Source organism: Macaca thibetana, chromosome 7, assembly GCF_024542745.1.
Source record: "Macaca thibetana thibetana isolate TM-01 chromosome 7, ASM2454274v1, whole genome shotgun sequence".
NCBI classification, from domain to species: Eukaryota; Metazoa; Chordata; class Mammalia; order Primates; family Cercopithecidae; genus Macaca; species Macaca thibetana.
In genome coordinates, this window is record NC_065584.1 from 40,803,009 (window position 1) to 40,830,524 (window position 27,516).

Below are 27,516 nucleotides of genomic sequence, written 5' to 3' on the forward strand. Positions count from 1 at the left end.
GATCATGCAATCATATCAATTAACACAGAAAATTTTTTGGACAAAATTAAACACTGATCCATGATAAAAACTCTCAAAAAAGGTAGAAATTGGGGGATGGACTTCTTTAATTTGAAAAAGAGCTTTTATAAAAAATGTACAACTAACATAATAGTGAAACACTGAGTGCTTTCTCCCCAAGATCAGGAAAAAAGCAAGGATATCCATTTTCACCATAGCTATTCAAAATAGCACTGGAAGTTTTAGCTAGGGCAACAGGCAGAAAAAGAATAAAAGGCATATAAATCACAAAGAAAGAAGTAAAACTACCCCCATTTGCAGATGATGTGATTGTCTATACAGAAAATCCCAAAGAATAAAACAAAACCCACAAACAAACAAAAAGCAAAAAATAGAAAAAGCCTTCCTAGAATTAATAGTACTAGTAATTAAGCAAGGTTGTAGAATGTAAAATCAACATCCAAGAATTAATTGTATTTCTATATATATTAGCAATGAACATGAGGTGGACACCTAAATTAATAATGAAATACCATTTACAATAACTGAAAACACAATAAATACTTAAGTGTAAATCTAACAAAACATTCAGACTTTATATACTGAAAACTGCAATAAAAGAAATCAAAGGCAATCTAAAGGAAGAGATATAATGTGTTCATGGAGGCTCAACATGGAAAAATGTCAATTCTACCCAAATTTACATCCAGATTTAATGTAATTCCTATAAAAATCCAAGCAATTTTTTGTAGATATAGACAAACTTATTCTAAAATTTACATGTAAAACAAAAGGGACCAAAATAGCTAAAAATTTTGAAAATGACAACAGAAGTGGGAGGAATCTGTCTATGCAAATTTCAAGACTTATTGTTTAGCTATAGTAATAAAGATTATGTGGTACTGACAGAGGGACAGACATATAGAACAGAACAGAGAAACCAGAAATAGAACTAAACAAATAGACCAGATTAATTTTCAAAAAAGGTGCAAAAACCACTCAACAGAGGAAAGGTAACTTGTTTTTTTTTCTTTTAAGTAGCACTGGAGCAAGTGGTCATTCATATGCAAAAACTAACCAACCAACCAAACAAACAAACAAAAAAACACCTCAACCTAAACTCACACCTTAAAAAAAATTGACTCAAATGGATTTAAAGGTAAAATGTAAAACTATAAAAGTTTTAGAAAAGAACACAGGAGAAAGTCTTTGGACCTTTGCCTAGGTGAAGGGTGCTTAGACTTTACATCAAAAAAACCACAACTGCTAAAAGAAAAAGATGATAAATTGGACTTCATGGAAATTAAGCAGTTTTGCTCTGTGAATGACACTGTGAAGAGGAAAAAAGACAATATATTGACAGGGAGAAAACAATTGCAATCAACGTATCTGATGAAGGACAGGTTTTCTAGAACACATAAAAACTCTCAAAAATCAGTGATAAAAAAACCTAAAAAACACAGTCAGACAACAGGCAAAAGACCTGAACAGATGCTCAAAATTATTAGTCATTAGGGAAATGCAAATTAAAACTATTTACAAAACTATCAAAATGGCTAAAATAAAAATAGTGACAACTCCAAATACTGGCAAGGTGTGGAGACACACTCATATATTGTTGGTGTGATTATAAAATGATACAGTTGCTCTGGATAATAATTTGACAGTTTATTTAAACAGAAAACCTGCAACTGCCATAGAACCTAGATACCGCATCCTTTGTTGTAATGCTCATCATAATTTCAAGCTGTAAACAACCTAGATGTCCTTCAACAGAAAATGGTTGAACAAACTGTAGTGCATATATAGTATAGAATATTACTCAACAATAAAATGTAATGCATTATTGATCTATGTAACAATTTAGTTTAATCTCCAGGGAATTATGCTTAACGGAAAAAACCAATATCAAAAGGCTACATATTGTATGGTTCTAATTATACTCATTCTTGAAATAGCAAAATATCAAAATAGAAAATAAATTAGTGGTTGCCAGAGTTTAGGAAAGGGGCTGGGTCACAGAGAGGTGGTGTGGCAATAAAAGGCAATGACAATAAAAAAGCAATAGTACAGTCACTATAGAGAGCAGTATAAAATTTCCTCATAAAACTAGAAATAGAATTACCATATGATCCAGGAATTGCACTACTGGGTATATATCTAAAAGAAAGGAAATCAATATATCAAAAACACATCTGCACTCCCACATTTAGTACAGCACTATTCACAAGAGGCAAAATATGGAGTCAACCTAAGTACCCATGAACAAATCAAAGAATGAACAAATTGTTGTGTCATGATGGTATCAATGTCAACATCTGATAGCAATTTTGTACTATAATTTTGTAAGATGTTACCACTGGAAAAAACTGGTAAAGGGTACATAGGACTTCTCTGTTTCATTTCTTATAACTGCATGGCAACCTACAATTATATTACAATCTTAAAAGTTTAATAAAATTTTCTGAAAATTTATTGAATTTTTCAGATATAAATATAAAAATTTCATATGTATCAGCTGAAGCTGTTTTTGAGATAAACATGAAAGTATACATGTTTATCAAGTTTGAATATGAGAAACTAAGCAGTGTTCTACGGGAAAATTTTAAGTGGAAGATGTTCTGGGAACTTGTATTACAACTTTATTTAACCAATATATATATGTCTTCAACTTGTCTTTTTTTTTTTGTTTCTTATTTTCTCCCTTTGTCGTCTTACTTTAAGTATTTTCCTCATTAATTTCTTCCCTCTATTTCTAGAAGTTGTATACTCTGTCCATCCTTTTAGTGATTACCCTATAAGTTTAATATGCACACTTAATTTTAAAAAACTATAGTTAATCAATATTTAATATCTTTGTAGAAAACAGGACTTTTAGATTTTTTTTTTTTTTTTAAGAGAGGGTCTCACGCTATCCCCCAGGTGAGTGCAGGCACAATCATGGCTCACTGCAGCCCTGACCTCCTAGGCTCAGGTGATTCTTTCACTTCAGTTTCCTGAGTAGCTACAGGCACGTGCCACCATGCTGGTCTAACTTTTGTATCTTTTTGTAGAGAGAAAGTTTTGCCATATTGCCCAGGCTTGTCTCGAACTTCTGGACTCAAGTGATAAGCCCAATTTAGCCTCCCAAAGTGCTGGGATTACAGGGGTGAGCCACTGTGCCTGGCCCGTTAGAATATTTAACTATAATCACAATATCTCAAATTACATGCTGTTGTTTTCAAGAATTCTAGCATATTTTTTTCTTCCCATAATTGAGATATTATTTTTATTGTTTTATATAGTTACCATTGTCTAAATGTTTTTGTTTTTGTTTACCACAAATTCATATGCTGATACCTAATCCCCAGTGCAACAGTATAAAGTGTTGAGCCCTTTGGGAGGTGATTAACTCTGTCCTCATGAATGGTATTAGTGCCTTTATAAAAGAGGCCTTCAGGAGCTAGTTTACTCCTTTTACCACATGAAGATGCAGCAAGAAAGGGCCATCTTTGAAGCAGAAGGCAAGCATTTACCAGACGCTGAATCTATGGGCACCTTGACTGTGAACTTCCCAGCCTCCAGAACTGTAAGCAATAAATTTCTGTTGTTTATAAATTACCAGTCTAAGGTATTTTGTTATAGCAGCAGAATGGACCAGGACAATAGTCAATTTTCTTAAAAAGATTTGTTCAGATGTTTACCATTATCTTTGCTCTCTTTTTCCTCTTGTATTCTCAACTCTCCATCTGAGATAATTTTTCTTCTGCCAGAGTATATCTTTAAAATTCCTTATGTGAGGTTCTTTTAGTGATAAAATGTTCCCATGTTTGTTTGTAGGAAAATGACATTTCATCCTCTCCCATTCTTTAATGGTAACTTTGCTGAGTGTAAAATTCTTGATTAAATGTTATTTTCTTTCAGCACATTGAAAGTATTATTCCAGTATCTTCTGTTTCAAGTATTATTACTGAGAGTTTACTAATCAGTCAAATTGTTGTTTAACTAGGTATTCTGTGATTTCTCTCTCCAATATTTTAAGATTTATCTTCATAAAACTGTAAAATTTACATTTGTCAAATACTGTAAATAAAATAAAAGGCATATAACTAATTATAACACTACAAGTTTAAAATCTTAAAATCAATAAGCATGTCAATTTAAATATTCATAAAGAATATGAATATTCAACTTACAAAAGAAAAAAGCAGAAATAGCCAAAAACATTTAAAAGGTTAGTCCTGTTATTAAGCAAAGAATACATATAAATAACAATATACAATCTATTTCTTATAAACTAGGAAAAATATCAAAATTATAACATCAAGATACAAGGAATCATCTTTTTTTTCAAAGTTTATTGAAGTATACTTAACATAATCATGTAATTCATTTTCTGGTAGTTTGTAAGACTTTTTCTCTCTATTTTATACTGTTACTACTGTATCATGTGACTAGGTATACATTTCTTTTTATTTATCTTCCTAGGGATTTGTTTGGATTCATGAATCTGAAGATTGATGTCTTTGGAGAATTGTGAGATTTTTTTTTTTGGTCATACTATCTTCAAACATTTTCTTTTCCTCATTCTGTATTAATTCCTTCTAAACTACAATTTGAGTATATTTTATATTTTCTCACTCTATACTCCATGCTTTTTTTTTTTATTATTATACTTTAAGTTCTAGGATACATGTGCACAACGTGCAGGTTTGTTACATAAGTATACACGTGCCATGTTGGTGTGCTGCACCCATCAACTCGTCAGCACCCATCAACTTCTCATTTACATCAGGTATAATTCCCAAAGCCATCCCTTCCCTCTTCCCCCTACCCACAATAGGCCCCGATGTGTGATGTTCCCCTTCCCGTACCCAAGTGATCTCATTGCTCAATTCCCACCTATGAGTGAGAACATGCGGTGTTTCATTTTCTATTTATGTGATAGTTTGCTGAGAATGATGGTTTCCAGCTGCATCCATGTCCCTACAAAGGACATGAACTCATCCTTTTTTACGGCTGCATAGTATTCCATGGTGTATATGTGCCACATTTTCTTAATCCAGTCTGTCACTGATAGACATTTGGGTTGATTCCAAGTCTTTGCTATTGTGAATAGTCGCGCACTAAACATACATGTGCATGTGTCTTTATAGCAGCATGATTTATAATCTTTGTGTATATACCCAGTAATGGGATGGCTGGGTCAAATGGTATTTCTGGTTCTAGATCCTTGAGGAATCGCTATACTGTTTTCTACAATGGTAGAACTAGTTTACAATCCCACCAACAGTGTAAAAGTGTTCCTATTTCTCCACATCCTCTCCAGCACCTGTTGTTTCCTGACTTTTTAATGATTGCCATTCTAACTGGTGTGAGATGGTATCTCATTGTGGTTTTGATTTGCATTTCTCTGATGGCCAGCGATGATGAGCATTTTTTCATGTGTCTGTTGGCTGCATAAATGTCTTCTTTTGAGAAATGTCTGTTCATATCCTTTGAGCACTTTTTGATGGGGTTGTTTGCTTTTTTCTTGTAAATTTGTTTGAGTTCTCTGTAGGTTCTGGATATTAGCCCCTTGTCAGACGAGTAGATTGCAAAAATTTTCTCCCATTCTGTAGGTTGCCTGATCACTCTCATGGTAGTTTTTTTGCTGTGCAGAAGCTCTTTAGTTTAATTAGGTCCCATTTGTCAATTTTGGCTTTTGTTGCCGTTGCTTTTGGTGTTTTAGACATGAAGTCCTTGCCCATGCCTATGTCCTGAATGGTATTACCTAGGTTTTCTACTAGGGTTTTTATGGTTTTAGGTCTAACATTTAAGATTCTAATCCATCTTGAACTAATTTTCGTATAAGGAATAAGGAAGGGATCCAGTTTCAGCTTTCTACTTATGGCTAGCCAATTTTCCCAGCACCATTTATTAAATAGGGAATCCTTTCCCCATTGCTTGTTTTTGTCAGGTTTATCAAACATCAGGTGGCTGTAGATATGTGGTATTGTTTCGGAGGGTTCTGTTCTGTTCCATTGGTCTATACCTCTGTTTTGGTGCCAGTACCATGCTGTTTTGGTTACTGTAGCCTTGTAGTATAGTTTGAAGTCAGGTAGCATGATGCCTCCAGCTTTGTTCTTTTCACTTAGGATTGTCTTGGCAATGTGAGCTCTTTTTTCCTTCCATATGAACCTTAAAGTGGTTTTTTTCCAATTCTGTGAAGAAACTCACTGGTAGCTTGATGAGGATGGCATTGAATCTATAAATTACCTTGGGCAGTATGGCCATTTTCACAATATTGATTCTTTCTATCCATGAGCATGGTATGTTCTTCCATTTGTGGTGTCCTCTTTTATTTCACTGAGCAGTGGTTTGTAGTTCTCCTTGAAGAGGTCCCTTACATCCCTTGTAAGTTGGATTCCTAGGTATTTTATTCTCTTTGAAGCTGTTGTGAATGGGAGATCATTCATGATTCGGCTCTCTGTTTGTCTGTTACTGGTGTATAAGAATGCTTGTGATTTTTGCGCATTAATTTTGTATCCTGAGACTTTGCTGAAGTTGCTTATCAGCTTAAGGAGATTTTGGGCTGAGACGATGGGGTTTTCTAAATATACAATCATGTCATCTGCAAACAGGGACAATTTGACTTCTTTTCCTACCTGCATACCTTGATTTCTTTCCCTTGCCTGATTGCTAGCCAGAACTTCCAACACTATGTTGAATAGGAGTGGTGAGAAAGGGCATCCCTGTCTTGTGCCAGTTTTCAAAGGGAATGCTTCCAGTTTTTGCCCATTCAGTATGATATTGGCTGTGGGTCTGTCATAAATAGCTCTTATTATTTTGAGATATATTCCATCAATACCAAATTTATTGAGAGTTTTTAGCATGATGGGCTGTTGAATTTTGTCAAAGGCCTTTTTGGCATCTATTGAGATAATCATGTGGTTTCTGTCTTTGGTTCTGTTTGTATGCTGGATTACGTTTACTGATTTGCATATGTTGTACCAGCCTTGCATCCCAGGGATGAAGCCGACTTGATCATGGTGGATAAGCTTTTTGATGTACTTCTGGATTCGGTTTGCCACTATTTTATTGAGGATTTTTTCATCGATGTTCATCAGGGATATTGGTGTAAATTCTTTTTTTTCGTGTGTGTCTCTGTCAGGCTTTGGTATCAGGATGATGTTGGCCTCATAAAATGAGTTAGGGAGGATTCCCTCTTTTTCTGTTGATTGGAATAGTTTCAGAAGGAATGGTACCAGCTCCTCCTTGTATCTCTGGTAGAATTCGGCTGTGAATCCTTCTGGTCCTGGACTTTTTTTGGTTGGTAGGCTATTAACTATTGCCTCAGTTTCAGAGCCTGCTATTGGTCTATTCAGGGATTCAACTTCTTCCTGATTTAGTCTTGGGAGAGTGTAAGTGTCCAGGAAATTATCCATTGCTTCTAGGTTTTCTAGTTTATTTGCGTAGAGGTGTTTATAGTATTCCCTGATGGTATTTTGTATTTCTGTGGGGTCAGTGATGATATCCCCTTTATCATTTTTATTGTGTCTATTTGATTCTTCTCTCTTTTCTCCTTTATTTGTCTTGCTAGCGGCCTATCAATTTTGTTGATATTTTCAAAAAAACCAGCTCCTGGATTCATTGATTTTTTGGAGGGTTTTTTGTGTCTCTATCTCCTTCAGTTCTACTCTGATCTTAGTTACTTCGTGCCTTCTGCTAGCTTTCGAATATGTTTGCTCTTGCTTCTCTAGTTCCTTTAATTGTGATGTTAGGGTGTCAATTTTGGATCTTTCCTGCTTTCTCTTGTGGGCATTTAGTGCTATAAATTTCCCTCTATACACTGCTTTAAATGTGTACCAGAGATTCTGGTATGTTGTATCTTTGTTCTCATTGGTTTCAAAGAACATCTTTATTTCTGCCTTCATTTCGTTATGTACTCAGTCGTCATTCAGGAGCAGATTGTTCAGTTTCTATGTAGTTGAGCGGTTTTGATTGAGTTTCTTAGTCCTGAGTTCTAGTTTGATTGCACTGTGGTCTGAAAGACAATTTGTTAAAATTTCTGTCCTTGTACATTTGCTGAGGAGTGCTTTACTTCCAATTATGTGGTCAATTTTGGAATAAGTGCAATGTGGTGCTGAGAAGAATGTATATTCTGTTGATTTGGGGTGGAGAGTTCTGTAGATGTCTATCAGGTCTGCTTGGTGCAGAGTGGAGTTCAATTCCTGGATATCCTTGTTAACTTTCTGTCTCATTGATCTGTCCAGTGTTGACAGTGGGGTGTTGAATTCTCCAATTATTATTGTATGGGAGTCTAAGTCTCTTTTTAAGTCTCTAAGGACTTGCTTGATGAATCTGGGTGCTCCTGTATTGGGGGTGCATATATATTTAGGATAGTTAGCTCTTCCTGTTGAATTGATCCCTTTATCATTATGTAATGGCCTTCTTTGTCTCTTTTGATCTTTGATGGTTTAAAGTCTGTTTTACCAGAGACTAGGATTGCAACCCATGCCTCTTTTTTGTTTTCCATTTGTTTGTTAGATCTTCCTCCATCCCTTTATTTTGAGCCTATGTGTGTCCCTGCATGTGAGATGGGTCTCCTGAATACAGCAGACTGATGGGTTTTGACTCTTTATCCAATTTGCCAGTCTGTATCTTTTAATTGGACCATTTAGTCCATTTACATTTAATGTTAATATTGTTACGTGTGAACTTGATCCTGTCATTGTTATATTAGCTGGTTATTTTGCTCGTTAGTTGATGCAGTTTCTTCCTAGCATCGATAGTCTTTACATTTTGGTACTTTTTTTCAATGACTGGTACTGGTTGTTCCTTTCCATGTTTAGTGCTTCCTTCAGGGTCTCTTGTAGGGCAGGCCTGGTGGTGACAAAATCTCTAAGTATTTGCTTGTCTGTAAAGGATTTTATTTCTCCTTCACTTATGAAACTTAGTTTGGCTAGACATGAAATTCTGGGTTGAAAATTCTTTTCTTTAAGAATGTTGAATATTGGCCCCCACTCTCTTCTGGCTTGGAGAGTTTCTGCCGAGAGATCTGCTGTTAATCTGATGGGCTTCCCTTTGTGGGTAACCAGACCTTTCCATCTGGCTGCCCTTAACATTTTTTCCTCCATTTCAACCTTGGTAAATCTGACAATTATGTGTGTTGGAGTTGCTCTTCTCGAGGAGTATCTTTGTGGTGTTCTCTGTATTTCTTGAATTTGAATGTTGGCCTGCCTTACTAGGTTGGGGATGTGCTCCTGGATGATATCCTGCAGAGTGTTTTCCAAGTTGGTTTCATTTTCTCCCTCACTTTCAGGCACACCAATCAGACGTAGATTTGGTCTTTTTACATAATCCCATATTTCTTGGAGGCTTTGTTCATTTCTTTTTACTCTTTTTTCTCTACACTTCTCTTCTTGCCTCATTTCATTCATTTGATCTTCAATCATTGATACTCTTTCTTCCAGCTGAACGAGTCAGTTACTGAAGCTTGTGCATTTGTCACGTAATTCTCGTGTCATGGTTTTTATCTCTATCAGTTCGTTTATGGCCTTCTCTGCATTGATTATTCTAGTTATTCATTCTTCCATTCTTTTTTCAAGATTTTTAGTTTCTTTGTACTGGGTACGTAGTTCTTCCTTTAGCTCTGAGAAGTTTGATTGACTGAAGCCTTCTTCTCTCAATTCGTCAAAGTCATTCTCCGTCCAAGTCATACTCCGTCCAGCTTTGATCCGCTGCTGGTGATGAGCTGCATTCCTTTGGAGGGGGAGATGCGCTCTGCTTTTTGAATATCCAGCTTTTCTGCCCTGCTTTTCCCCCATCTTTGTGGTTTTATCTGTCTTTGATCTTTGATGATGGTGATGTACTGATGGGGTTTGGTGTGCGTGTTCTTCCTGTTAGTTTTCCTTCTAACAGTCAGGACCCTCAGCTGCAGGTCTGTTGGAGTTTGCTTGAGGTCAGACCCTGTTTGCCTGGGTATCAGCAGCAGAGGCTGCAGAGGATAGAATATTGCTGAACAGTGAGTGTTGCTGTCTGATTCTTGCTCTGGAAAATTCGTTTCAGATGTGTGCCCAGCCGTGTGAGGTGTGAGGTGACGGTCTGCACCTAGTGGGATATGTCTCCCAGTTAGGTTACTCAAGGGTCAGGGACCCACTTGAGCATGCAGTCTGTCCTTTTCCAGATCTCAACCTCAGTGCTGGGAGACCCACTGCTCTCTTCAATGATGTCAGACAGGGTCATTTACATCTGCAGAGGTTTCTGCTGCTTTTTGTTTAGCTATGCCCTGTCCCCAGAGGTGGAGACTACAGAGGCAGGCAGGCCTCCTTGAGCTGAGGTGGGGTCCACCCAGTTCAAGCTTCCTGGCCGCTTTGTTTACCTACTTAAGCCTCAGCAATGGCGGGCGCTCGTCCCCCAGCCTCACTGCCACCTTGGAGTTAGATCTCAGACTGTTGTGCTAGCAATCAGGGAGGCTCCGTGGGCGTGGGACCCTCCGGGCCAGGTGTGGCATATAATCTCCTGGTGTGCCATTTGCTAAGACCCTTGGTAAAGCGCAGTATTAGGGTGGGAGTTACCCGATTTTCCAGGTGTTGTGTGTCTCAGTTTCCCTTGGCTAGGAAAAGGGATTCCCTTCCCCCTTATGCTTCTCAGGTGAGGCGATGCCTCGCCCTGCTTCCACTCTAGCTGGTCGGGCTGCACCAGCTGAGCAGCACTGATTGTCTGGCACTTCCCAGTGAGACGAACTTGGTACCTCAGTTGAAAATGCAGAAATCACCCGTCTTCTGTGTTGCCCGCGCTGGGAGCTGGAGGCTGGAGCTGTTTCTATTCAGCCATCTTGCTCAGGACCTACTCCATGCTTTTTAACTTCTGTTTTTTTTTCTGTTTCTTTGTAAATCTGAGCTGAATTCTGGATGGTTTCTTCCAATAGTTTCATCAAGTTTCCTAATTCTCTCTTGAATTGTTTATAATCTGTAGTTGAATCTATCCATTAAGTTTTAAAATTTTCATTATTATATTTTGCATATGTAAATAAAAGTTTAGTTCTTTTTCAAATTTATTTGTTCCTCAATGTAATTTTTAAGCTTATTGTTTAGCTCTTTAAATATATTACATTTATTTTTAATATTATTTGATAATATCGAGATTTTAAGTCTTTCAGAGTCCAGCTATAATCTGTTGCCTTAATTCCTGTGTGTTTTGCCACCTTCCCCTACCTCCCTGACCCCATGACATGCTAATTTCCTTAGAACTTTTTCTCTGAGAAATATTTGAGGACACGGTTAAGTAGAATTCTTCCAGAAAGGATTTACTTCTGTCCACTGCTTCAACACCCAGAGTCACTTTAAATTGAATTCTCCTTTGCTTGATGTCTGTTAGCCTCCACATTTAGGCAAATCTAAGTCATCATGTGGTTATGACATGGAGGGGATAACAACTGAATTCAAACTTCCCTCCAGAGCTAAAGACAGCTAAAGAGTTAACTCTGGGTCAAAATTGTTTACTCAAAAAATGCACTGAACTGATTCTGTAATCTAAATGCTATGATCTGTGTATTGAACTAAACCTATCCCACAGTTGTTAGGCTCTTTGTCAAGATCTGAAGATAACCTGAGGAACGTGAACCGTGTTATTCACATTGTTTATTTTATGAGTTATAACGAGTAAGATCCAGCTATCACAAATCTCTTACGAAGCTATGATATTTAGGAAAATATAAAAGCTGGGTGAGAGGAGGAGAAAGGTGGCAGCTCTCCTGTGTTGAGGTGGTACTCACACCATCTGTGTCACTTGTCTTTTGAAACCCAGTATACCTCCGGTCATACTGGAGTCTGGAAGTTGGGCCTGAAACATTGCAGGAATGTTTCAAGAGAATGTACATTCTATGTATGTTGCATTTCCTGTCCTATAGCTATAAAAGGAACTCTGGTAAAATACACATAACATAAACTTTACCATTCTAACTAATTTTAAGTATACAATTCAGTGGCATTAAGTACATTCACATTATTGTGCAACCATCACCACTGTCCATCTCCAGAACTTTTTCATCATCCCAAACAAAACCTCTCCATTCTCTTCTCCCTATCCGCTCATAAGCATTGTTCTATTTTCTTTATGCATCTGGTTATTCTAGATACTTCATGTAAGTGGAATCACACATTTGTCCTTATATAATCTGGCTTATTTCACTTAGCACAATGTTTTCAAGGTTCATCTATGTTGCAGCAAGTGTTAGAATTGTCAATAATTTTTAAGGCTGAATAATATTTCATTGCACGTCTTTAACCCATTTTGTTTATGCATTCATCAATCAATGGACATCTGGATTGCTTCCAACTTTTCGGTAAGGTGAATAATGATGTTATGAATATGGCTTGCAAATATCTATTATAGTCCCTGCTTTCAATTCTTTAAGAGACAGTCTCACTCTGTTGCCCAGACTGGAATGCAGTGGCATGATCACAGCTCACTGTAACCTTCAATTCCTGGGCTCAAGTGACACTCCTCCCTCATCCTCCTGAGGAGCTAGGATTATAGGTGTGTGTCACCAGGCCTGGCTAATTTTTTTAAACAAGTTTTGTAGAGACAGAGTCTCACTATTTTGCTCAGGCTGGTCTCAAACTCTTGGTCTCAAGTGATCCTCTTGTCTCACGCTACCAAAGTGTTGGGATTACAGATGTAAGCCACCACACCCAGCCCCTGCTTTCAATTCTTTTGGATATGTAACTCGGAAGTAGAGTTCCTGGGTCATATAATTCTACGCTTAATTTCTTGAGGATATGCCATAGTTTCCCACAGCAGTTGCACCGTTTTACATCCTCACCAGCAATGCATGATGTTTCTAAACATTCTGCCACCACTTATTTAGTATTGTTTTGATAACAGCCAACCTAATAGGTGTGAAGTTGTATATCATTGTGGTTCTGATTTCCATTTCCCTAATGACTACTGATGCTGAGGATCTTTTCATGTGCTTGTCAGTCATTTGTGTATCTTCTTTGGAGAAATATCTATTTGAGTCTTCTGCTGTTTTTAAATAGCATTTTCTTTGTTGAATTGTAGGAATTAAAAAAAATATATATATATATTGAATGTTAATACCTAGCCAGATATGTGATTGTGAATATTTTCTTGATTCCATGGGTTGCCCTTTTACTTTGTTCAATGTACAAAGATTTTCAACATTGAGAAAGTCCAAATTATCTAGTTTTTTGTTTGCTGCCTATGCTTTTGGTGTCATACCCAAGAAATGACTGCCAAATCTAATGTCATGAAGCTGTCCCCTTTTTTTTTTTTTCCAAGAGTTTTATGGTTTTAGCTCTTGTGTATAAGTCTTTGATCCATTTTGAATTAATTTTTATATTCAGTAGGCAGAGGTCTGACTTCATTCTTTTGCAAGTGGATATCCAATTTTCCCAACACCATTCGTTGAAAAGACTATTCTCTCCCCATTGAATTGACACCCTTGTTGAAAATTATTGCATCTTATATGCAAGGGCTTATTTCTGGGCTCTTGATTCTATTCTATTTTCTTAATTTTATTTTGGATCGTTCGTTGTCATTGTATAAAAATACAACTGATTTTTGCAGCCTGATTTTGTATTCTGCAACTTTGCTGAATTCATTTATTAGTTCTAATGGTTTTGTGTGTGGCATCTTGAGTTTTCTACATATATAATCATGTCAAAAAAAAGATAAGTTTACTTCTTCCTTTCCAATTTGGATACCTTTCACTTCTTTTTATCGCCTAATGGTTCTGGCTAGAAGTTCTGATACTATGTTGAATGGAAGTGGAAAAAGTGGGCATCCCCATCTTGTTCCTGATTTTAAAGGAAAAGCTTTCAGTCTTTCACCACTGAATATGATGTAAGCTGTGGGTTTTTCACATAAAGCCTTTATCACATTAAGGTAGTTTCCTTCTTTTCCTAGTTTGTTGAGTGTTTTTTAACATGAAACTTGTATTTTTACAAATGGTTTTTCCAGCATCCATTGATGCTGAAAACCCATCATCAAATGATCATATGGGGTTTTTTTTCCCCTTCATTCTGCTACTGTGGTATATTACAATCAATGATTTATTTTCATATGTTGAACAATCTTTGTATTCTAGGGTCATGTTGTGTAATTCTTTTTAATATGCTGCTGCAATCAGTTTGCTGGTTTTTTTTTTTTTTTTTTTTTTTTAGCACCAACATTCATTAAGGGAAATTGGCCTGCAGTTTTGTTTTGTTTTGTTTTTCCTGTCTTTGGTATGAGACCAATGCTGCCTTTTGTAAAATGAGTTAGGAAGTGTTGTCTTCTCTTCAATTCTTTGGAAAGATTTTGGAAATAACCAGTGTCAGTTGTTCTTTAAATACCTGGTAGAATTCATCAGTGAAGCCAACTGGTCCAGGTATTTTGTAAACAGAGAGGTTTTTTTTTTTTTTTTTTTTGGAGACAGGGTCTCACTCTGTTGCCCAGGCTGGAGTGCAGTGTGCACAATCAGGGCTCACTGTGTGGCCTCCTGGGCTCAAGTGATACTCCTGCCTCAGATCCCCAAGTAGCTGGGACTACAGGTGTGTGCCACCACACCTGGCTAATTTTTTGAATTTTTTAGTAGAGATAGGGTTTCGCCATATTGCCCAGGCTGCTCTTGCTGTGCTCAAGTGATCCGCCTGCTTTGGCCTCCCAAAGTGTTGGGATTACAGGCGTGAGCCACCGCACCCAGCGGAGAGGCTGTTAATTTCTGAGTCAATCTCCTTCCTAGGTATGGGTCTATTCAGATTTTCTATTTCTTTGTGATTCAGTCTCAGTAGGTTTTGTGTCTCTAAGAGTTTGTCCACTTCATCTGGGTATTCAACTTATTGGCATATAGTTGTTATGCTATACTCTTCTAGTCCTTTTCATTTCTGTGGCATTGGTACTAATGACTCCATTTTCATTAATGATTTTAGTAATTTGAGTTTCTTTTTTTCCCTTAGTCCATCTAGCTAATATTTTGTGATTTTTGTTGATCTTTTCGAAGAACCAACTTTGGCTTAGTTGATTTTCCTCTATTGTTTTTTGATTTTCTATTTCATTTATCTCTGCTCTAATTTTTATTATTTCCTTCTTTCTGCTAGCTTTGGGTTTAAGTTGTTATTCTTTTTCTAGTTTCTTAACTTATAAAGTTATAAAATGAGACTGCTGTTATGAGATTTAAAAAAATGTAATTATTTTTTAAATGTTTACAGCAATATCAGTACTGCTTTTTCTGCATACTATTAAGTTTTGGTATGTTGCATTTTTGTTTTAATTCATTTTTAAAAATTTTCTAATTTCCCTTATGATTTCTTCTTTAACTTATTGGTTGTTTGAGTTTAATTTTCACATATTTGTAAATTTTCCAGTTTTCCTTCTGTTACTGATTTCAAACTTCATTCTCTTTTTGGAGAATACGCTTTGAAGAATATACTGTTTTGCAATATATTTTTTATGGCATCTATTTAAAAAAACCTAGTGAAACTTACTTTGTGGCCTAACATGCTCTATCTTGGAGAATGTCCCATGTGTACTTCAGAAGGTGTATGCTACTGTTGTTGGGTAAAGTGTTTTATATATGTGGGTTGCATCTAGTTGGTTTATTGTGTTGTTCAAGTTCTTACATTTTTTTACTTACCTTTTGTGTGGCTGTTCTATCCATTATTGAATGTGGGGTACTGAATTCCTCAACTATTCTTGCATAGCTGTCTATTTTCCTCTTCAATTCTGTTCATTTTTGCTTCATCTATTTTGATAGTCTATTAACTGCATACATGTTTATAAGTATAATATTACTGTGCAGAATTAAACCTTCTAGTAACATATATCCTTTGTCTCTTGTAAACTTTTTGGATTTAAGATAAACATTTTTGATTTAAAATTTATTTGATATTATAGCCATCATGGTTCGCTTTTGCTTACTATTTGCCTGTCTTCTTCTATCCTTTCATTTTCAACTTATTTATGTCTTTGGATCTAAAATGAATCTCATGTAGACAGCATATAGCTGGATCATGCTTTCCTATCCAGTCTATTAATCTGTCTCTTTGATTGGAAAGTTTAATCCATTTACACTTAATTATTGACAAAAAGGGAATTCTACCATTTTGTTAAGGGTTTTCCATATGCCTTACAGCTTTTTAACTCCTCATTTCCTGCATTACTGTCTTCATTTGTTCTTAAATTTTTTAGTGAAATATTTTAATTCCCTCTCATTTTTTTTTGTGTGTGTACATCCTGTATCTATTTTCCTTGTGGCCACTATGAAGATTACATTTAACATCCTAAAGTAATAATTTGAATTTATACCAGTTTAACTTCAATAGCATACAAAAATTCTCCTCTTATACTGCTCTGTCCTCACCCCTTTCAGTTACTGATGTCGTAAATTACGTCTTTACATATTGTATGCCCCAAATCATAGACTGATTTTTTAAATGCATGTCTGAGGACACGTTGAATGTAGTTCTTATCTTTCTTCCTCTATAGATACGGAGTTTTTTTTCCCCTCTGGACTCTATCATGATTTTTTCTTTATTTTTGATTTTCTCTAGTTTGAATATGGTATGTCTAGGTATAGTTGTTTTTGTGGCATCTGACATTAATTTGGGGAAATTCTCGGTCATTGTTGCAAATATTTCTTCTGTTTCTCTCTTTCTTCTCTTTTGGGTATTCACATTATGTAGATGTTTTACCTTTTAGAGTTGTCTCAAAATTCTTTGATACTCTGTTCTGTTTTGTTTCTCAGCCCTTGTTCTCTTTGCTTTTCAGTTTTGGAGGTATGCAGTGAGAGATCATCATGCTCAGTTTTTTTATCCTTAGCTGTGTTCATTCTACTAATAAGCCCATCAAAGGCACTGTTTATGTCTGTTACAGTGTTTTTGATATCTAGCATTTATTTTTGATTCTTAGGAGTTTCATCTCTTTGCTTACGGTACCCATCTGTTCTTGCATGGTACCTACTTCATCCATTGGAGCACTTATATATTAATCACAATGATTTTTAAATTCCCAGTCTGATAATTCCAGCATTCCTGCCATGTCTACTTCTGATGCTTGCTTTGTCTCTTCAAATTGTATTTTTTTCCCATTTGATATGCCTTGTAATTTTTCTTCATAGCCAAACATTCCAGGTAAAAGGAACTGCTGTAGACAGGCCTCCAGTAATATGGTGGGGATGTGTGGGGGTGGAGAAGTATGCTATAGTCCTATGGTTAAGTCTTGGTCTTTTTATATTTTGAGATGGAGTCTTGCTCTGTCGCCAGGCTGGAGTGCAGTGGTTCGATCTTGGCTCATTGCAACCTCCACCTCCCAGGTGCGATTCTCCCACCTCAGCTGGGACTATAGACATGTGGCACCATGCCCGGCTAATTTTTTGTATTTTTAGTAGAGACGAGGTTTCACTGTGTTAGGCAGAATGGTCTCGATCTCCTGACTTCATGATCCACTTGCCTTGGCCTCCCAAAGTACTGGGATTATAGGTGTGAGCAACCATGCCCGGCCAGGTCTCAGTCTTTTAGTGAGCCTTTTGTGAGCTTCACGAGTTTTTCTCAATTTTTCCTCCCCTGTTACATGGGAGATGACGGCTAGAGTGACCTGAAGTTGGGTATTTCCCTTCCTCTAGGTAAGTTAGTATTTGATTATACTCCAGCAGGGTAGGCTCAGGTTAAGTAGTTTCTCCTGGGGTTAGGGTTCATTAAGAAGAACAGAGTGCTCTGGTGTGTTTCACAATAGTTCCCTTTTCCCTTCCCTGCTGAAACATGAGGGAATTTTCCTCTAATACTTACTGTGAGAACCTGGTTGTTCTGAAGGACTTATTCCACAGGTCCCTTAGGTTCCATTGAGTTTTCACAAAAGTATAGCGGCTCCCCTGTACCTGAGTTTCCCTGAAGTTTTTAACTCTCATAGTTGTCTGCACTGAACCTCTAGCAATTTGTCAATTATAGTTTAGATTTGCCTACCTGACAGTTTCCCATGCTTATTAGTGTTCATGAGTCTGCTCTGGTAAGCCCGTTTCTCCCTCACTCATCCATATTGAATCCCCATAATGTGTATGCTGGTCTGCTAATGGTGTTCGATAGGTCTGTTAGGCTCTGTTCAGTTTTCTTCCATCTTTTTTGTTTCTGTTCCTCAGATTTGTTAATTTCAAGTGTTGTGTCTTTAAGTTTGCTGATTCTTTTTTCTGCCTGCTGAAAACAGCTTTTGAATCCCTCTAATGATTTTTTTTCCAGCAATTGTACTTGTCAACTCATTTCTTCATTATTCTTTTTTATCTTCTTTATTTTTTTAAAGGATACATGTTTTTCATACACGATTCACTGGAACTGCTGCAGGATGCTCATCATGACTTAGAACTCCTGAGTACATTGTCATAATGAACACGTGCAGAGAGATTTACTAGCATACAATATGAATCTTCACACTCATGGGGAAAAAGTATTTTCTAGCCTGGACTGAATATATATGTAAGTGTTTTTATAGCTGCCCTCTGTAAATAATCTCAGGGTGGCCTGTTGCTGTCTAATGCTACAAAAAGGGAGGGCTGTTAATAGTGGCCACTCCCTCCTGCATACAGTAGAGAGAAGCCTGATTATAGATGGTGCCATCATGGCCTTAAAAGATATTAAACTGAGAAGTCATTTTAGCTGCCTGATTGACTATTTTTTATGTTTTTTAATACATTTAGTGATATTTACTTTTGCTCACACATCATTATCTTGGCACTGTCAATATCTTCCTTTAGTTCTGTGAGATATCTTTAAGACAGTTGTTTTAAAGCCTTTGTCTAGTAAGTTCACCATTTCATCTTCCTCATGGATTTTTGTCAATTTATGTTTTCATTTGAATGGATCATACTTTTTCTTGGCTTTGTCATTTTATTTTGAACTCTGAATATTTGAATTTTATAATACAGTATTCTGGAAATCAATTTCTCTCCCTTCCCTACGGTTTGCTTTATTTTTATTTTTATTTTTTTTTTAATTGTTATAAGGTGTTCTGTGTAAGAGATAAGCCTGAGGTATAAACTTAAGGCCTTTCTCTTTTTCTCAGCCTGCCTTTTCCTCTGGGCATGCATAGTGACTTTCTAAATTCCCCTATATATGTAGCTGTTTTTGAATGTTCTAATTCTATAATTTCTGGGTCCCAAAAGAGAAGAAGAAAAATGTAGGCGAAAATGTAGGTACTGTCCTTATAAATCCCTTGAAGATACTTCAGCCAGTGTGGGTTGCAACAATGGCATCCTGTCTTTGCCTCTGCACTTCCACAACCCAAAGCAGTAATCCACAAACAGAACCTGGATCCCCAGTATTTGGAGGATAAGGTCCTTAATTGCCCATTCTGTCTTCCACAAGCTGTCGTATAAACTCTAGTACCTGCTAGCTGGAGCACTGGAAAATGGTTGGCTAGTAGCACACTAGGTTAAAACTGACCCAGATTAACCACAATCTACTAGTCAAGCCTTTTCCAGTAAGCTGTAAACATCTGAATAGACGACAAAGTTCCAAAATAGTTATATCAGAGAGATCCTGCCAGTTCAATGGTTGTCCAGATGGAGAAACAGATTCCTGATATATACTACTCTGCCATCTTCTGCTCCCCTATAGAGTTTCATAAGCTAAGTATATTTGATGTGGGTTAAAAAAATAGAAACTCTTCAAGATGATTGTACTGTTACTTTAAATGACCCATGTTACTTTAATATTATCTAAATAATACTAAGAATAATTTGATTCATGTCTATAAAAAATAAGTGTTGTGTTTTTATTTCCTGAAATTTTTCTTTTAACCATTATTAGTTATAAAACCATTTTTGGCAGCAAATGGAAAGTGTTATCTCCTCCCTAAAATCTGTGCATGTGTTTATTACAGCTACAGAATTGAAAGATGAGTCATTGAAGATTACAATGGTAAATCTCTTTATACTAAAATGGAAAACTGGCAATCAATTTCTCTTTCTATGAATTAGATATTTCTTATTTTATACACACACACACACACACACACGTGTGAGTAAATCTTTAAAGGACCTCATAACATTTCAATGAGCTATGTATTATCCCTATAAAACTAAGTAGAGATCATAAATCAAATTAATGACAAAACTGAGAATAAAATTCATGACAAATCATTCTTCAGTGTATAACCACAGTGGTTGATCTGTTATTTTTAATGAAATTTAGGGAGAAAAAAGGGTATTTGATCTTTTAAAAAAAAACAAGTAGGGAATAAATTATAAATTTAGGGAGATTAAATGCTACTATTCTGTGGGTAGTTTAGTTAACTACTGGAACAAGATGTGCTAAACCTTGTAAAGTAACAAGGTAACACTACTAGTAAATGCTAGTAAATATGAAGTCAGAGATCTGATATTAAAGTTACAACACTTGTTCTTTGGTGTCAGCCAAGATGGAGAAAGTAACCATAGCTTCTCTCTCCTACTGATTGTTTACAGAGTACACAGTGATTACCTGATGACACTGAATGTAAAATAATAGCAGGCAGATTTGGGAATGAAGTCAGAACTTGAATAACAGCTCTTAATGGGGCTAGGCCTAATTGTGGAGCTGCAATACTATAATGATGACAGTGTTAGCACCCGAAGCCCAGAGAGAAGACCTACCTATCTCTTTGGCTAATGGAAACAACAAAAAAAAGAGCCAATATTGTCTAAAGAACTGAGGTAAGAGGAATCTCTTTCTCTCTTTTTTTCTTTTCTTTGTTCTTTGTCCCAAAGGTCAGTTGTGTACAACTACATAATTGCAAAGGGAGTTAATACTCTGTAAGAAACCTCTTCTGGTCAGAGTAACTGGGAATGGGGTCCCCTGGAAGCTGGGGAGTGGGGGGGGAAATTCTTGGAAAGAAGACAGCTAAAGAAGGTGGATTCTCTAATTCTGTATGTGAACTGACCCAAGTTCCAGGGTCACCCCTGAGCTGTGAATACGTGGGACAGTATAAAAGAAGTACAAGAAAAGCTTTTAAAACATAAACATAGTATATACTGCTGCCCAAGTCTCAAACTAACTCCTAAATGGTTCATGTACTGGGCAGACACTAACAATATAGCAAAGGCTGAGCCACTACCCACAGAAAGTGAGACAGAATTTACAGTCTAAACCCAATCAGATCAATTGCTAAAACTAACTAAATTAAAATTCCCCAGAGGATTTTAACAGGAGTTAAATAATTTACTTACAATGTAGTGTTCAGAATATCCAGGATACAACCCAAAATTTCTCAACATAGAACAAGGAAAATTTGACCAGTTCTCATTGGAAAAGAAATCAACCGATGTCAACTCCAAGGTAAGCCAGATATTGAAATTGTCAGAAGAATAATTTTAAGCAGTTATTATAACTATTCTCCATGACATAAAGGGCAATAATTTTGAAATAAATATAAAAATACAAGTTCTTAGCAGAGAAATTGGAAACCATTAACAAAAAAACCAAATGGAGAATTTAGAACTGAAAATATATCCGAAATAAAAGCCACTAGATATGCTCAAAGGCAGAATGAAGATGAAAGAGGGCAAAAGTCAGCTGATTTGAAGATAGATCATAGAAATAACCTAAAATTAATACAGAGTAAAAAAGATTTGTGAGACACTACCAAAAAATCTAAAATTCATGTTATAGAAGCAGCAAAAAAAAAAAAAAAAAAAAAAGTAAATATCCCAAATTTGGTAAAAGACATAAATTTACAGAATCATAAAGTTCACTGAACCCAGAAGGATAATCTAAAAGAAAATTACACCCAGATACATCATAATCAAATTGCTGAAACTAAAGCTGAAGAAAAAATATTTTCGAAGCAGCCAGAGAAATTTGCCATTACACATAAGGAAACAGCAATTTGAACTGATTGCTCATTTCTTTTCAGGAACCATGGAGCAAAAGATATTCGAATAATATTTTATTTTACTTTTTTTTAAATGCTGAAATAAAAGAACAGTCAACCCAGATTTCTGTATCTAGTGAAAATATCCTTTAGGAGTAATACGGAGATAAAGACATTTCCTAATGAAGAAAAGCTAAGAAAAGGTTTCACCAACAGACCTGCTCTAAAAACAAAAACTCAAACAACAACAACCATGATCATCACTTAACAGTTACTATGAGTCAGTTTTCTAAGTGCTTTACATAGATTAATTCACTTTATCTGAAAAATTTGGTACTATTAACATCCTTATTATATAGATGAGAAAACGAAAACAAAAAAGGCATTAACATAGTAGAACACAAGCAATCTGTCTTCAGAGATGATGCTCTTAACCATTACTTCATAATATCTCCCAACTTACTTATATAAAAAATTTGGAGGATATTAAGTTGTCCAAATAGTAGGGAACCATTTCAAACATATGCAATGATTTAAACATTTATTTTTATTTAATGCTGCTCTCTAGACATAAAAATAGGAAAGTAAGGCACCAACTTGATGCATTAATTTACCTGAAAAAAACATGCTATAGAACTATGGTAAAACACTGATTTATCCATAGTAACCACAACAATAAACATTTTTCGAGTACTTACTATGTGTCAGAATTTGTTTTAGGTAAAAAAGAATAAGACAAAGCTCCGGTCTTTAAGAAGTTTCTACTAACTAGGTGATACAGACAAGCAAATAATTAATTACAATATACTATGACATGTTCCATAGTAGAAGCATGTACAAAGCCAAAAGTGCATACAGAATAGAAAGGCTGTAGAAAGGAAACACCATGGCTATTATAAAAATAATGATTTTAAAAATGGCTTTGAGAAGCACAAAAATGAACATTCAGGGAAATATCCCCTTTTCTATAACTAATGTAAACTACTATGTCTGTTCCAAAGTATGTAAATGTATTCTCAGTTAAATCAGCAATGCACAGACAGAAAAGCCAGAAGGTGCGCCCATGCTGTTTATATGTATTAATTTTCAAAGCTTTCAGGATAAAGAAGAACAACTTATTCCAAAGTAATTAGAATCAGCTCCTGCTAATTAATTTTCCACTCACTCAGCAGTCCAGTGCTTGGTAATTATGAGTATACAAAAGGGAGAAAAAAATTAATTCAGAAAAACCTTTCAATATAACAAAAAGTGATATTTCTATACTGGATCAAGAAAGCTATATTTAATTTGAAGAATTATCTTAACAGTTGCAAAGAAAAATTTCTCCATTTAAACTGTGGGATCCTTAAGGGGAGGACCATTTCTTATTTTTCTTTCTAACCTTAGAATCCCTAATGCTTAATATGGGACTTGGCAAATAAGCATATTACTATGTTTACCGAATTAAAATTTTATTACAAAAGAATTAGCAAGAGAATGAAGTTTAATTCTTTCTTGATGTTATTGCTTGTATACAAGAAAGAGTTCTTTTATGTTTGAAAACTACTTAATTCCATAGGAAAAACGGGATCCCCTGAACTCATTGGTGTAGGTAATATAAGTAATGGTTAAAAAAGGAACACTATGAAAGAATCAACTGGTGTTCCTTAAATGCCAGCACAAACTTTAGCTTTAGTCTCTATCATGGTATCTTAATTCTTTATTTGCTTTTACTAAAATTAAATGTTATAGTACACGTGACAGCAAAGAGAATATAGTAACTAATGACCCATTCATAATCTCCTGTATCTGTGCTTCAAGTGGCTGCCACTGATGGGATATAAACTGTCTATGTAACAGAAAGAACATTACAACTCATATTCCATACTAGTCAATGGACACATTTAATTTTATATTCATACTGCACACAGGATACATAAATGGCTATCAATTATGAAACCCTGAAACTATACAGTTGCTATATATTTTTAGCTTGCTCTGAGATCAACTATTAATTAATGCTCATTAAATCAACAGATTCTAAGTTGACACTTCTAACTTAAATGATGTAATTGTCCTCATTTAGGGGATTTAAACCTAAGAGTTGCTAAAATAGTGGCAAATAATTACTATTAAATTGAGGATGGATATCAACATCTGTGTCAACAAAGGCATAGTTTTAGGTAGACTAATTTAATATAATAATAGTATATCATTAATGTAATATAATAATTTAAATATACCCAGTTGCCAAATGTTAAAAGATTAACAATATGAATTGAGCTTTTTTTCCACAACAGCACATCAACGTGCCTATTTATAAATTGGAATATAAGCTCCTAACTTGTGAGAACGAGTTACTTTAATAAACTTGGCAGTTTAGTTTTATTAAATTAGTATTTACCTACAATTAATGGATATCAACTGATGATTATAAACAATCACAGAAAACAGTAACTTTACATAGTAATAAACTGGATTCTCTGGGTTAGGAATTGATAACTTCTACCAGTAGTAATATAACAGTCTCTGAAAGTTTAACTTAATAGGCGAAAAAAAAAACAAAAAACAAAAAACAAAACAACAACAAAAAGAAGTGAAGTGGGAAAACTGTGGCTACAGAATACTAAAGCTCTTAACCCTGGAAAAACAAGGGCTAAACTTAAGTGTTTCTTAGGTTTATCAATATAGTGTATTGATTAGTGGTATGGAATTAACTTTCTCTGCAACAGGTTGGTGACTTTCTTACCTAGAGAGCATGCCCAGAGGTGTAACATTAAGTGATCCCATCAGCATTGCCAGGGCCATCCCTGGTGCTTCCCGTTCTATTACTTCTTTTGTGGCCTGTAATTAAAGATTAAATAGCAGACTGAGTGAAATAAGCCAAAAAAGAATGAAGTCAGACTAGTAAAACCCTCTTAAAAATGATTATAAACCAGGCTTTCAATAACCATACTTTTAGTTTCTGAAACATTTATCTTTTTGAGGCATCCAGACTCAATTCACAAGGACCACTGAATAAAAGCTGAGGATCAAGAAAATAAAGAAAATTTTTATATTAGCAGTCCTTTCATATTGCTTATAGCTCAGAAGTATTTGATAGAAATCTCATCTCACTAATAACCTAAATTCTAAAAATGAAGCTTCAGATGGCTATAACAAATTAGTAGATTTTTCACTGGGTAAGTAATCTCGGTATTTTCCTTTGTCTATTACTCTTGAAATACGTAGTCCCTGAAAACCGGAGATAATCCATATCTCTCCTAGCTCTATGCTTTTAAAATACGATTAAAAGGATCTCAAGAAGTCATCATGTCAACCTTCCCCATGTACCGGCTAGAGGAAAAATTCTACATTTACATCTTCCGAATCTTTAATATAAATTAATTGTCTTTTTTTTTTTCCCCAGATTTCTCCACTTTTTTTAAAATTATACTTTAAGCTCTGGGGTACATGTGCAGAATGTGCAGGTTTGTTAACCTAGGTATACACGTGGCATGGTGGTTTGCTGCACCCATCAACCCATCTATATTAGGTATTTCTCCTAATGCCATCTCTCCCCTAACCCTCCACCCCCTGACAGGCCCTGGTGTGTGATGTTCCCCTCTGTGTGTCCATGTGTTCTCATTGTTCCAATCCCACTTATGAGTGAGAACATGCGGTGTTTCATTTTGTGTTCCTGTGTTCGTTTGCTGAGAATCATGGTTTCCAGCTTCATCCATGTCCCTGCAAAAGACATAAACTCATCCTTTTTTATGACTGCATAGCATTCCATGGCATATATGTGCCAAATTTTCTTTATCTAGTCTATAATGATGGGCATTTGGGTTGGTTCCAAGTCTTCACTATTGTGAATATTGCTGCAATAAACATATGTGTGCATGTGTCTTTACAGTAGAATGATATATAATCTTTTGGGTACATACCCAGTAATGGTTCAAATGGTATTTCTGGTTCTAGATCTTTGAGAAATTGCCACACTATCTTCCACAATACTTTTTATAAAAGTATAAAAGTATAAAAACAGTATAAAAGCATTCCTATTTTTCCACATCCTATCCAGCATCTATTGTTTCTTGACATTTTACTGATCGCCATTCTAACTGGCATGAGATGGTATCTCATTGTGGTTTTTGACTTGCATTTTTCTAATGACCAGTGACCATTAGCTTTTTTATATATGTTTGTTGGCTGCATAAGTATCTTTGTTTTGAGAAGTGTCTGTTCATATCCTTTGCCCACTTTTTGATGGTGTTGTTTTTTTCTTGTAAATTTGTTTAAGTTCTTTGTAGATTCTGGATATTAGCCCTTTCTCAGATAGACAGATGGCAAAACTTTTCTCCCATTCTGTAGGTTGTCCATTGACTCTGATGATGGTTTCTTTTGCTGTGCAGAAGCCCTTTAGTTTAATTAGATCCCGTTTGTCAATTTTGGCTTTTGTTGTGATTGTTTTTTGTGTTCTAGTTATGAAATCTTTGCCCATGCCTATGTCTTGAATGGTATTGTCTATGTTTTCTTCTAGGGTTTTTATGGTTTTAGGTCTTATATGTAAGTCTTTAATCCATCTTGAGTTAAATTTTGTATGAAATGTAAGAAAGGGATCCAGTTTCAGTTTTCTGCATGTGGCTAGCCAGTATTCCCAACACCATTTATTAAATAGAAAATTCTTTCCCCATTGCTTGTTTTTATCAGGTTTATCAAAGATAAAATGGTTGTAAATGTGTGGCGTTATTTCTGAGGCCTCTGTTCTGTTCCTTGGTCTATGTATCTGTTTTGGTACAAGTACCATGCTGCTTTGGTTATTGTAGTCTTGTAGTCTTGGTACTAGTACCATGCTGTTTTGGTTACTGTAGTCTTGTAGTATAGTTTGAAGTCAGGTAGCGTGATGCCTTCAGCTTTGTTCTTTTTGCTTCAGATTGTCTTGGGTATACGAGCTCTTTTTGGTTCCATAGTAAAGTAGTTTTTTCTAATTCTGGGAAGAAAATCAGTGTTAACTTGATGGGGATAGCATTGAATCTATAAATTCCTTTGGGCAGTATGGACATTTTCACAATATTGATTCTTCCTATCCATGAGCATGGAATGTTTTTCCATTTGTTTGTGTCCTCTCTTATTTCCTTGAGCAGTGGTTTGTACTTCTCCTTGAAGAGGTCCTTCACAGCCCTTGTTAGTTGTCTTCCTAGGTATTTTACTCTCTTTGTAGCAATTGTGAATGGGAGTTCACTCATGATTTGGCTCTCTGTTGCTCTATTATTGGTGTATAAGATTTCTTGTGATTTTTGTGCACTGATTTTGTATCCTGAGACTGCTGAAATTTCTTATCAGCTTAAGGAGATTTTGGGCTGAGACAATGGGGTTTTCTAAATATACAATCATGTCATCTGCAAACAGAGACAATTTGACATTCTCTCTTCTTATTTGATTACCCTTTATTTCTTTCACTTGCCTGATTGCCCTGGCCAGAACTTCCAAAACTATGTTGAATAGGAGTGGTGAAAGAGGGCATCCTTGTCTAGTGCCAGTTTTCAAAGAGAATACTTCCAGCTTTTGCCCATTCAGTATGATATTGGCTGTGGGCTTGTCATAAATAGCTCTTATTATTTTGAGATACATTCCATCAATACCTAGTTTATTGAGAGTTTTAGCATGAAGGGGTGTTGAATTTTATCAAGGACTTTTCTGTATCTATTGAGATAATTATGCGGTTTCTGTCATTGGTTCAGTTTATGTGATGGA

General features: G+C 35.7%; 1 protein-coding gene across 20 annotated transcripts in view; it reads right to left on the reverse strand.

Annotated features, from left to right (window-relative positions):
• Positions 1-27,516, reverse strand: part of GPHN (gephyrin) — a 736,147-nt gene that overhangs the window by 296,774 nt on the left and 411,857 nt on the right. For 19 of the 20 annotated variants that reach the window (XM_050797033.1, XM_050797030.1, XM_050797026.1 and 16 more), the window contains one exon: positions 24,530-24,624. The exons of the other annotated variant lie outside the window; for it this stretch is intronic. In XM_050797033.1, the coding sequence (XP_050652990.1) occupies positions 24,530-24,624 (95 nt within the window). The remainder of the gene's footprint in view (positions 1-24,529; positions 24,625-27,516) is intronic. 20 annotated transcript variants of the gene reach the window in all.